Source organism: Symphalangus syndactylus, chromosome 5, assembly GCF_028878055.3.
Source record: "Symphalangus syndactylus isolate Jambi chromosome 5, NHGRI_mSymSyn1-v2.1_pri, whole genome shotgun sequence".
NCBI classification, from domain to species: domain Eukaryota; kingdom Metazoa; phylum Chordata; class Mammalia; order Primates; family Hylobatidae; genus Symphalangus; species Symphalangus syndactylus.
The window spans coordinates 135,499,850-135,513,456 of NC_072427.2; the positions used below are offsets into that span (position 1 = coordinate 135,499,850).

A 13,607-nucleotide genomic window follows, 5' to 3' on the forward strand; every position below is an offset into this window, starting at 1 on the left:
TATTGGTAAGAAAGTAAATGAAACCATAAGCCAAACACTTGACATCCTATAACAAGTCCAGCACTTGGGAATATGTATTTCACATGGTGGTGCATCCACCAGCAGGGAACATAATATACAGACTGAAAAAGTGCAACTATTATTCCTTGTGTTTATGTTTATATGTATTAAATTCATAGTCAAATATTTTTCTCAATGGAAAACGTCTTTGATATCTAGCTTACATATTTTGATAGACATGGGTCTGTGATAGAACATTCATAGGGAAGGTTAGCATTTATATGAAAAAAGCAGAGATTTGTTGAGTGAATATTTGTATAAAGAAAGAATAGGAGCACACAAAGCATCACTTAAAAAACAACTCTTCTCAGGGGTTTGGGAGAGGGGGGAGGGATAGCATTAGGAGATATACCTAATGTAAATGATGAGTTAACGGGGGCAGCACACCAACATGGCACATATATACATATTTAACAAACCTGCACGTGTGCACATGTACCCTAGAACTTAAAGTATAATAATTAAAAAATAATTTAAAAAAAGAAACTTCTATCACTAAATAGCAAGGAAAAATAGCATGATTTTAACAATGGGCAAATAATCTAAATAGACATTACTTAAAAGAAGGCATGGCCAACAGGTATATGAAAAAGGTGCTGAACATCACTAGTCATTATGGAGATGCAAATAAAAATCTTTATGACATATCACTTCACATCCGTTGGCTATAATAACAAAAAATAAAAACTGGTTAGAATGTAAAGAAAAGGGAATCTTTCTACATGGTTAGTGGTTACATAAGTTGATGTAGTCTCTTTGGAAAATATAATAGTATGGAGGTTCCTCAAAAAACTAAAAATAAAACTATTGTTTGATACAACAATCCTAAAAAAAAAAAAAAAGCAACTCTTCTCCTAACTCTGTAACATTATTCCCATTTTTATTTGCAAAATGGGAGTAATGTGATGTTTCACAGATTAAATGTTATGTCTGTGCGTGGCTTAATATCTGGCACATGGCAGAAGTTCAATAAATACTAGTTTCTAGTATTTCTCTCTTTTCTGTTTAGGGGGGGCATTTAAATGAGCCCAGGAAAGTAATTTAACCCACATGGTCAGGTAGAGATTGCTTGCACCGCCTGGCAAGGTGTGGTTTTAGTAAATTGCATCTAAGATCATTTTTTTTTTTTAAAAGGAGAAAACAATTCTCATTCTAACTTCATTATATAGAAGATATCTGGACAGAAAACTAAGAGCATTAACACTATTTACTTCTTGGTTGCTCTACCTTTAGTTCACCGCAGCATGGTTGCTTTTCCTCTGAGGAGGGATATTCTGTTTTGAAAGAAGGCCTTCCAACAGGTTGCACTGAAGTTCTGCAGAATAACTGGATATTTTCTTTGGATGAAGTGTCCATTATAAACACATTCCTTGACTCTGATCTGTCAAAGTTAGTTTTTAAAGTAAAAGTAAATAAACAAATACTACACGATTTATTAATTTTTTTTTATTCGGCAGTATACCGCAATTCTATAGACCCAATTTAAAGTGAATCTACCTTTTGTTGTCACAGTAAGTTGGCAAATGTTTTCAATTAAAATCAACCAGGATATCTGATTAACTAATCCTGCTATTGGAACTCTGTAGCCAGCATTCTTTCTCAATCCATCCAGTTTAAGCCTCATTATGGCAAAGAATAAATTTAAGTGTTGCCTTTGGAATAAATAATGAGGCAGAATTTTGCTAACTTTGTGGTCTTGCCAGTTTAAACTAGGAGCAAGCAGGAAAGGAAGAAGAGGAATTCAACTATTTGAATATTGATTCATTAGAATAAAGTCTTTAAAGCCTTTAAATCTATCTTCTTAGCAAAACAAATAGAAGTTTTACATTCATTATGGGTCCCTGTACCACTTTATGATTCCTGTAGCACCCAATGTGAGCCTTAAAATATGACAAAAAAGAAGAGGTCCAATTTGTGTATTGTTTTTGTTTGACAAATAAAGGAGCAACATGATTTGTGCCTTAGATTTAATTCAGGTGAAAGAACAGTCTTTGATCAGCCTTAAAGTAAAAAAGACAGCCTTGCTTCCCATGCTTAATTTCCCACCGCCCCTCACAGGACAGGATCACACACTGAACCTATTTTCTTCCTGTTCACATCAATATTTACATATCCTGTGCCCCTACTTCTTTAGGATTCCACATGGCTCAGTGCCTGCCTGATAATCTAACCTAAATCAAGGAATTCAACAAAGTAATTTCTCAATCTCCCTAATATTATCAGATGACCCAATTGTACATTAACAGAGAACTTCTATATCCACATAATAGGAGTGGAATAATGTTATTCCTAAAGGAATAATGTTAGGAGTCAAATTTCATGTATTGTGGCAGAAGTCTATTCTGACTATGAGTATATCACCTTGACTTTATGCAATGCTTGTTTTGTGTTCACTAAACCTCATCCTTCATCATTTCAATTCATAATTTCTCAAACTGAAAAATCAAGTAATAGTAGTTTAAACGATTTGCTTTGCATTAATAATATGAAGTTAAAACATCAGAGGACTTCAACAATTTAAAAGTTAAGTGGATTCCTCCAGGGAGTGGGAATTGAGTAAAGAAAGGATGAGACAAGGGTCGGTTTCAAAAAAATTATTATTAGACTTTTGGATTCATTTTATAAGCATGCATAACTTTACTTTTTTAATTGAAAAAGAAGAGTGAGTGAAACAGAAAAATTTAAAAACAATAAAACAAAGAGCTAATAGTGTTAAGACAAAAAACAAAGACACAAATACATAATATTAATGAGATAAAACACAGATATTTAGGAATATAAAACATAAAAAGATGCATCGAATGTTGAAGTAAGTTTAATATCTTGACTTAATGGAGAAATTTCTAGCAAATATTCATTACCTATATTGATAAAAACCAGAAGAGAAAATAGCCAAGAAAGACATTATCAAAAATACTCTGAAACTACTCCCTAAACAAAGATACTAAGGATAGATAGATGATGCACCAGAAGTACTTTATTAAGGGATATTCTTTGAGGAAAGATAGCTGAAAATGGAAACAGATAATCATTGTCTCCATTAGTTTGACAAAACTAAAATTATCTTGGTAACAAAACAGCACAAAGATAGCACAGAAAGGAAAACTTCAGATCAAGCCCATAGATTATAAAAATTCTAAGTAAATGCTAGCAAATCCAAATTAACTCTTGCTCTATGATTAGAATTATTCTGAAAGATGCAACAATTGGTTAATTACAGGAAATTTATTCACCTAAATTACTACATGGATAAGTCAAAATAAAAGATAGAATTTCAGTACATGAAAAACATCAGTTGATAAAATTCAACATCTATTACTGATTTAAAAAACAAAGTTTAAGAAATGAAGAATATAGAGATTCTTCCTTACCAGTATCTGATACCAACAGCCAACTTCCTATATCTACTGAGTCACTAGGACTACTTTTCTAGAACAATATTTTGCCAGGACAAGGAAAACAGGGTTTGGGAAACGCAGAGTTATACAATGTTAAATAAGTATCTTTACAACAAAACTATGAGTAAAAATATTGCCAAGCAAGAGATATACAAACCAGAAAGGTTTTAAAATAAGAAATGGATAATTATTAAATTTATGGCTTAAATTGTAATCTTCTTCAAAGGATTAAATTATATAATTCAAATTGGCCTTCTGTTTTTGGAGATTCAGATATCATATTATTTCTCATCAGTCGTAATATTAAAGCCAGTGACCAGAAAATACAAATAAATTGTTTAATAATAAAATTTGCTGTCATTTATCCGAAATTTATCTTTAAAAGATCCAAAGTGTTACATCTAGAATGCTAATGCCAAAGAGAAAAAATAATTATGTTAAAAACACTACCGAAAAACTTGAGATACTATAGCACATTTTAAGTTATCTAATATATGGAGGTGTTGACACAAAAATCACCGTAACTGAAATTCAAAAGTGATAACGATAGATAAATATAGTCATCTTAGTTCACTTTGTGTTAGGGCAAAATAGTATCCAGCTTAAACTATTGGCACTGCATAGCTTTACTGAAGTGTCTTGATGGCTAATGCGCAAATTATTGCAAGTGTAGTATGTTCCAAGGAGGCTACAGTTCATCCCCTGTAAAAAGAGAGGGAAGGAAGCTTAATGACATGAATGGAAAGATCCTTGGGGCTTGCAGGCTCTCTCTCTTCATTTGCAACTGCAGAAGTAGAGCAAGAGTACACAGTTATTCAGAATTATTTTAATTTGGCAAATCCTTAATTGATCTCTGGCCACTTGAATAGATTCTTCCAGGAAAAGACATACGACAGTTTTCATCCAATACCCTGGGTTTGGAGCATAATTTATTCTGGAGGCCAAAGAAAAACAAGCCAAGCAGTTTCTCTTCCTTTGGTTCAAAAACATTGAATAATCAGTCCTCATGAGTTTCACAATCAGCCCTCCAGATTTTAAATGTAGAGAACAAGTGGCTTAGGAAGGTTGTAGTTAGATCCCAGAGATGTACTCAACCCCTCTGCTCTGCAACTGACTCGGACTCTGTCCAGCAATCAGTCCCCAAGGACTGCCACAGAGAAAGTCCTAAGGCAAGCACGCTCCTCCCTCTCTTCTCTTGGCCATCTCCCGTGAGGAAAACCTCTGTCCTGACTTGACTTCTGGACACCAGGATGCCTCCCTTCAGACAAGCTAAAAAATAGCCTCATGGTACTTGCTGGAGAGAAGTGTGTGTTGTTTAGAAACTAATTTCCCACCCAATACAAATTTGTGTCAGATTCAGATTTAATAAGTACTATTTTTGTGTTGGGTGATGTATGTACTTTTTCTAATCCTTAAAAAAACCCAACAAGCATAGTATTAGAATTCCATTTTTTAAATTAGATGGCCCAAAGCAATTAAGTGACTTGTCAAAAGCTAAACAACTTAAAAGCATGAGACTCAAAATTTGAACTCAAATTTGAGTTTATCTGATTTCTTTAACCAATCTTGTCTCTTATTTTCCTCAAACTAACGAGGGGATCATCACCTTTCATTGATAATTTTTATGGATAAAACATAAATCGCACAGAAATTAAGGGTTAATCTCCCATAAGAATCTGATGTATTAGTCACAAAATATAAAATGAGAGAACCAAGTCTTACCTGGAGGTAGCGATCAAAGATAGTCAGTTCCTTTCAATGTGCTCAGCGAGAGGATGGACCACACACCACAGACTGAAAGAGGAAACTGAGGTAAACGCCACAGCAATTTTGAAAAATTTTGCCAGGTGGGGAGAGCATGGGTGGACACAAGCAGAGCAGATTGGGGAAAAGAAAAGATGAAGGGCATGGTCTCACCCCTGAGCGATCTCTTCTCTTTCCTCTTTCTTCCTGGCCTCTATTTTCTGGCAGTCAGCAGAGAATTGGCCACGCTGGCAAGGCCACTGACGTGCATCTCAGCTCCCAGGGCACAGAAGGAGCTGAAGCTTTTGAGCCATTTCTTTGCAATTTGCTGCAAGTTTAAGGCCACACGTGATAAAGCTTTCTTTATGGGAGAGAGTGAATAAAAGAAAAGACCACTTGTGATCTTACTTGCTGATTCCCAGAAAACACAACTCCGCAGGGGGCAGAGGGTAAGGGAACAGAAGCCAGAGGAGGGCGGAAGTTTGTAACAGAGACCCCTCCTCCTTCCAGAAAGTTTTTAAGCCAACTATTCCTTCGGGACATCACTGGGACCCTTGTGTTTTCTTTGTTTGTTTTTGTTTTGGTTTGTTTTGTTTTGTCTTTAACGGTTCTTGGGCTAATTTGCTACGTTTTCTTTTCCATTGGTATTCTAGAATCTTTAAGGACCAAGTATCAGGTCACGATCAAAGCTCCGCAGCGCTCTACAGAAAGAGTTAATTCTCAGAGACATGATCAGTTGCTCATATTTACAATTTCTATAAGTTTTGAAAACAGAAAAGAACCACATTGAATTTTTGGCATTCAATTGTTTATTCTGCCTAATTCCAAGGATAAATAAATCCTTGCACTGAGAAAGTCCACAATTCTAATAAATTCTTTTTCCAAGAGAAAAACTTTAGAGGATCTTAAGCAGTATTACTTTGAATTTGTTTTCTACCAATAAATAAATTTGCTACCAGAATTATCCAAGATTCACCCTACTCTTAAGTGGCTGAGACTCTGGGATGGCCACTTAATTTTACTGAGTCTCAACTTCTTCCTTTGTAAAGCAGAATTTTTTTGTTTAAAAAAAAAAAACAGATTTATAGGGCTATTTTAAGGATTAAATTATATAATGTATTCAAAAGCACGTTGCAAATAAATGAGTGGAAGGTATCATCATTTTATATGTATAGATATATTTAGTTCACATAATGGTCAGGATAGTTAATCAATATTATTCAAGCACATTTTACTACAAAAGAAAGAAAAGAAAATGCAAGAAAAATGGGTTTATCTTAAACCTTGCAAAGAAGCAATGGTGTTTTCACACTCTGAAAGGCCAAATATTTTACTTTAACAATCAAACCAGACTTTTCCATCGGAAATAGTGAGCAAACATCCGAATACACTGAGTGTTAGTCTAGACTTCTCAGTGTCTAACAGCTGGCCAAGCCACTGTTTTATTAAAGAGGAGATAGTATTTACCAGCCCAAAGGGCATAATTTTCCTCACCAAGAAATGAAATTCTCCCCTGAGAATGTAATTTGGTCTATTCCCAACTGGCTCAGTTTCACTCTCCAACACGATTCCTTTTCTTATTTCCAGAGTCCACAGTTAATGTTACTGTTTTGAATGCACATAATTTTTACACTTATTCAGAGCTTCTTATGTGCAACCTTGCATTGGATTGTAGCCTACTTCAGCGTTTCATTCCCATTTCCAAACTCTAGACCAGGGAGTTAACAAAATTCTATAAAGGTACAAATAATAAATATTTTAGGTTTTGTAGGACCATGCAATCTCTATCACAACCACTCACCTCTGCCATTGTGGTGTTAAATTAACCACAGAAAACATATAAATGAATGCATTTCCTAAGACTGCAGTAACAAAGTACCACAAGCTGAGTGACCTAAAACAGAACTTTATTGTCTCACACTTTTGGAGGCCAGAAATAAAAAATCATGGTGTCAGCAGAGCCATGCTCCCTCTGAGACCTGCAGGGAAGCATCCTCCTTACCTCTTCCACCTCCTGGTGTTTGCTGACAGCCTGAACTCCTTGTTTTATAGGTGTATCACTCCAACAGCTGCTTCTGTTACCACATGGCCATCTTCTCCCTTTATGTCTCTGTCTTCTGTTCTTAAAAAGACGCTAGTCATCTTTGACTGGGGACCACCCTCATGACCTCATCTTAACTTGATAAGGTCTGCAAAGACTCTCTTTTCAGAAAAGGTGACATTCACAGGTACGGGAGTTAGGACTTCCTCATATCTTTTTGGGAGACACAATTCAAGCCAAGACACTCGTATTTTCATTTTCCTCCTTACTTGAATTTTTTCATGCAATTATTTTAATCACTTCCTTCTGTATACCCTCAATTCTCCTGTTTCTCTTTCAATTTATTGATCTTCCCAGGCAAACCTCACCTCAGTTAAATCCACTTTCTTTCTCCTTAGTATTTGCATCCGCACTGTTTTAAATGATTGAAGAACAACTCAGTAACATGCCCTTAGGGCTTATTTTATATTTATAACACTAAACTCACTGAGTCATAGAGGCATTGCTAGACGTAATATTTTTAATGACCCAATCACTTTACCTCTCTCAAATCTTCATTTCTGGCTGCACCCTGATTATTAGCTGATGATCTTGTCTAGGAAATTTACTAACAAAACAGAAATATTGGGAGAAATATTACACTCTGTCCTCATGACATCTACTCTCTACCCAAAGGTACATTGCTATTAGCTGTCTTCCTTCTTTCTCCTACAGTCCATGATTCTAAGCCCAAACTTTAGTCGTATTCCTGGTATATATTTCCTCGTCTCCAGTTCATTTTTCACCAACTCTAATCAGGTTTTGCCTTTACCACTCCAATGCAAATATTTTCATCAATAACATTAAAGGCATTCACAGTTATAAATCCAGTGATCAATATCCAGACCTCATTTTAATTGAGGTATTAGCAGAATTGTATGTCATTAATGTGCCCTTCTTTTTGATACATTTTATTCACTTGGTTTCATCACACACCCCTGGTTTTCCTCCTACTTCAGTGGTCATTTGCTCTTAGTCTTCATTGCTAGAATATTCCAAAATTCAGTCTGTGGAATATCTTCTTTGCTGTCTATATTTACTTCCTTAATGACCTTATCTGATATCATGGCTTTAAATATAATCTACAATATAAGATCCAATGAGGTTAGGGAATATTTTGTATACCCAAATTTGAGTTAAGAGTTTTTCGGTCTGGAAAAATGTATACATATATACAGGAGATATATAGACACAGATATAGATATAGATATCTATGTGAGTGTGTATTAGCTCTCTCCACTGAAAAGGTCTAGAAACAATGATCAACTAAGTAGCAATAAGTGCAACTAGCACCATAAATAAAAGCACCATGGATCCTAGATATGTGACTAATACCAGGTGTAAAGATACAAGATGGGCCTGGAATATCTTGTCATAAATAAGAGCTAGGATGCCTTGAAGACTACATTGTGCCAACAGGATTCAGAAGCCAGCCTGAACAGGTTCCTGCTAATCAAATATAGGAAAGTTTGAGCATCAGTAAGAATAATTGTAATGGTTGAAACATATAAAACAGTAATGGTTGAAACATATAAAGTCACAAAATTTATGAGTTAAAAACACTATTAAAACATCACATGGTCACTTTGGAATAATTCTAAACACAACTTAAATATTAATATATTTAAAACTAGTGGTATTTAGGGAGAAACTGTGTGTTTATCCTAGCTTTCCTATTCCATTCTTTCCTTAGAGTTATTACAGAGTAAAGACAAATTTCTCTTCATAGAATTCCAACTAATAAACAAAAAAGGATGAGAGAATAAGAATATTATAATTTTCCTTTCTTTCTTATTGTAATTAATATTCATTGAAATGTAATTCAATCTTAAAGTATCCTGAAAGGATTTCGGTAAGGTTTTGAAGTTTTACTGAAATAATACCAGTGCAACCTTGGTTTAGTCCAACAAATAGTCTGAAAATAGAGACTATTCTCCAGAGATGACAAATTTATTTCTAGAAGAGATTTAATAAAAACAATATTAGAAATACAAAATCCTTAAACTCATTTGAGTCAAATGCAAAGATTAAAGGAAAAAAGTGTAGAAAATATACTATAATCTTCAATTGCTTTTAGATTGGTAGAGCTCTACTGGGTTTTATTTGCATAGCTTGGTTTTTGTGGCATGGTAGAGAAATTGAAAGTAGTTATTGTATAAGGATGATTCTTAACCATTTTGAAAAAGTTCTGTTAATATGATCAGTTCAGACCTCTCTATAAAGTTTTATAATTCTATATTATATGTAAGTGGATTAATTTCTAGTAGAATTAAGCTATTAGATATCTAATTTTATAATTTTAATTTTGATTTCAGATTCAGAGAGTATATGTGCAGATTTTTTACATGGGTATATTGTGAGACACTGAGTTTTGGGGTAAAGTGATTCCATTGACCAGATAGTGAGCATGGTACCCAATAGGTAGTTTTTCAGCCCTTGCCTTTCTCCTCCTCTCCCCCTCAGGTAATGTGCCATGTCTATTGTTCCCATTTTTATGTCCATGTGTACCTAATGTTTAGCCTCACTTATAAGTGAGAATATTATAATTTTCAAACCTCTAATGAATTAATGAATTTAGCAAAAGGTAATCAACCACCAATAATATCACCAAAAATCTCAAGCCATTTTGAACATCCTGATGGAAGTTAAAAGCTTGAAACACCACCTTTGAAATAGTCCTCCTTTTTACTTCCAAAGAAAACTAATCTTATCAAATCTCAGGTTAGATTTAAATACCAGTCCATAAGAAATATAAGGAAGAGAGGAACATGTTAAATGACACCACAAAAGATACAATCAGCAAAATTGAAAGTAAAGAATCTATTTAGGACAAATAACTCAATATTTTTTCCAACCAAAAAGCACAAGGAAAAAAGGAGATGAGGGAGAAATTGTATATTTTAACGTAAGAAATGAACTGACCAATTACAATGTACCGACTTTGTACACCTATTCAAAAAGAAACAAACTATAACAAGAAGACTTCTTTGAGGCCGGGCGCGGTGGCTCACGCTTGTAATCCCAGCACTTTGGGAGGCCGAGGCGGGCGGATCACAAGGTCAGGAGATCGAGACCACGGTGAAACCCCGTCTCTACTAAAAAATACAAAAAATTAGCTGGGCGTGGTGGCGGGCGCCTGTAGTCCCAGCTACTCGGAGAGGCTGAGGCAGGAGAATGGCGTGAACCCGGGACGCGGAGCTTGCAGTGAGCCGAGATTGCGCCACTGCACTCCAGCCTGGGCGAAAGAGCAAGACTCCGTCTCAAAAAAAAAAAAAAAAGAAGACTTCTTTGTAATCTTCTTAGAAGTTTTATAAACTCAGAAATGAGAACACTGTGGATATTTGTTGTATTGAGTAATTTGTGTTAGTTTTTTTTAGGGATGATAATGGTGGTATAATTTTTTTAGAGGTAAATATAGCATTTCTTTTCTTTTTTTTTTTTTACAAATCATTTACTAATAAAAGGATATGTCGTATTTATATTTTCATATAGAAATTCATATATTTCTATATTTTCATATAGAAATTCATATATTCATATAGAATTTCATATATTTTCATATAGAGGAGATGCACTAAATATTGGGAGGTATATATGGAATAGATTGGCGGTATATTAATTGTTTGAGCTAGGTGATAGGCACCTGGTGTTCACTCTACTATTCTCTCTGGTTTGAATACATTTGAAAACTTTCATATTGAGTTTTAAGTAAATGATACAGAGACAGATATATACATATGTAAATAGATTAAAAATTGTTAGTGGATAAATTCCAAATTTATTTCTATATTTGACTACGAAGCCAATGTTGATATAAAACTTTTGTTTTCCACTGTCCATTCCATGTTTTCATTGCCCTCTGTTAGGACTTCTTTTGGTGGAACATTTTTACTGATAGGATGACCTGCAAATTAATTCTTGCAAGGTCAATTTTCTTAGTGGTTCTGTTTTCATTGGGTGACTCCAGTGTCCCACCACACTCACTATGTAACATGGACGCATTAAGGGCTCCATGGAGAATTCTTCGTGTTCCAAACACAATCTTTCTTGCCACTGTTTTGTATCAGAAACCATACTTCAGCCTAGTAAATTGGGATCAATCACTTTCTACCCTGATGGTTCAGTAACATGAGACAACAAAATACACCTAATGTTACATGACGAGTTAATGGGTGCAGCACACCAACATGGCACATGTACACATATGTAACAAACCTGCACGTTGTGCACATGTACCCTAAAACTTAAAGTATAAAAAAAGAATCCAAATAGTAGCCTTGGTTCCAGGGTAATTGAACCATTGTGTATTCTGGTGAAGGTATCCCTTATTGGAAATTATTTCATCTGAACAAGTCGTACCAAAAATTTTAGAGATAGAAAGCACCCCCAAGCCCGCTGAACCACATGGGGTAGAATTTACAGGCTTGGGGGTGACCTGTAAAGCTGGACTATGTGTGAATTGGTGTGAACAAGGACACACTAAACTGATGTCTGAGGCTTCCTATTTTAGGTAATGATCAGAATAATCCCTCTCTTCTGGCCTGGATGTTAGTCTCCATTACAACTTACCCATTATTACCCCTCACACCATGTAATTTAAATTTTCCTTCCTTAAGACTTGTTTTGAGAACACTTAATTGAAGGACGGCGTTAAAGGTTCAGACTAGACTGCCAATCATCTCCCTTCCACTCAGAGCCATGACATGATTGTAAGAGGAAAACTCTGAGAGAGGAGTAAAATTCACACCTGAAGAAGAGATAGTCAATCTCGTCTTCTTGTGCTGTGTATAGTTGGAAGTGTGTGTGGTGTGAGAGAGAGAGAGAGAAAGTGTATGTTTATAGAAAGTGCACTAACTCAACTGATGTATTTGCCTGAGATAAAGAAATATAAATGATAAGTGGAAGGTTCCTTTTGGAGCAGGAAGCTGGAGAGGGTAGTTTCAGGCCAGAGCAAAGGGGAATTTGAAAACATCAGGCTTAGGAGTTGGGATTTGATATCATAGGTAATGGGGAAATAATAGGTGTAGATTGAAGAATCAATTTCTTAGGAAACCTAGGTAGAAATACAACTGTCTGTTTTATAGGACTCTAAAGCTGAATGCCAGGAATGTGGGTATTTTGGCTTTGGTGCTATTTGATTAAAGAAAGGACACAACTTAGTTGCAGAAAGTTAGATGACGACTAAATGTGGCTATGAATTCATTAGTGATAGTGAGAAAGATGTGACCGTGAGAATATAAGCCCCACAAGGTTCTTTGGATATTGTAGGAAGGCCAATAGATGCCTGTCTCATGACAGAGTAAGTTAGGTACCACACCATCATATTTGCATACAAGAGGAAAGGATGCCTTCAGAGGACTGGAGGGAAGTGGATTGTACAAATACTACATAAATCATAATACTGCAGAATTATTTTTATATTATACATTATATTCACTTATAACATCGACATAGATAATCTAGGACATAATTTTAATAATTTTGAGTATATATTTACTGTAATATTTATATATTTTATATATTTAAAACCAAGAGGCACTTCCAGTAATTCTGGCAAAAAGGGAGCATCAACATAGTATCTAGGCTAAAAAATAATAAAAATAAATACAATTGATCTAGTTTTTATTTCTGTACAGATTCTACTTTTTACGAACATTTCTCAGCCACTAAGTCGCCTAACAATACTTGTGATGGGATAATACTAAGTATTGCTACATATATTAAAAGGAAGATACAGGTGAAAGGACAAGATTTATTTCAATTGCAAAATGATTACTTAAGTTCAAAAGCCTCACTCTTGTTTTTCTAAAAGTTGAAAAATTTGGCAAAGTTATTAGTTAGCAAACATATTCAGGTCTGTTGAGAGTGGTAAGAATTACATTGTTAAAAATTGTCATGTACAAATGACATCCCTACAGTGTCACTTTGATTGGCAGTTATTTGAAAATACTGCTTTTCAGAAACAGTAAATTTAGTTAATTAAATACTCTCTGGTTTACAAATATCCTTCGAGGTCAAATTTTTGGGCCATATTAATTGAAACGTGCCAATGCCAGTTTTTTTTTTTTTTTTTTTCTGTTGGGAAGAGGTAATGACTGGTCAGAACAAATGCCCCCAGAAATCAGAGCACATTTTAATACCAAAATGCAAATCAAATTATTCAAACCAACCAAAACCTAAAACACTCTAAATTCAGATTAAAGTTCCTTCAGTCACATATCCTAATATATTATAGAAAGCCAGGGAGAATCTCATTTTTATTATTTTGCATTGAGAGCTTCCAAATATTTGTAAAAGCACCAATTTTCATTTTGTGATTTGCATGA

The 13,607-nt window shown here is 34.8% G+C and overlaps 1 protein-coding gene across 5 annotated transcripts in view; it reads right to left on the reverse strand.

Moving 5' to 3' along the window:
• SLCO1C1 (solute carrier organic anion transporter family member 1C1) overlaps positions 1-9,158 on the reverse strand; it is a 57,253-nt gene extending 48,095 nt beyond the window's left edge. The window contains exons 1-4 of one of the 5 annotated variants that reach the window (XM_063640755.1): positions 7,204-9,158; positions 5,376-5,562; positions 5,181-5,252; positions 1,288-1,441 (exon numbers count right to left, since the gene is read on the reverse strand). In XM_063640755.1, the coding sequence (XP_063496825.1) occupies positions 1,288-1,416 (129 nt within the window). In that variant the 5' untranslated portion in view covers positions 1,417-1,441; positions 5,181-5,252; positions 5,376-5,562; positions 7,204-9,158. Of the gene's footprint in view, positions 1-1,287; positions 1,442-5,180; positions 5,929-7,203 lie in introns of those variants that run through there. The other 4 variants (XM_055280438.2, XM_055280439.2, XM_063640756.1 and 1 more) reach the window with 4 other exon arrangements.
• Positions 9,159-13,607: the final 4,449 nt, after the last annotated feature.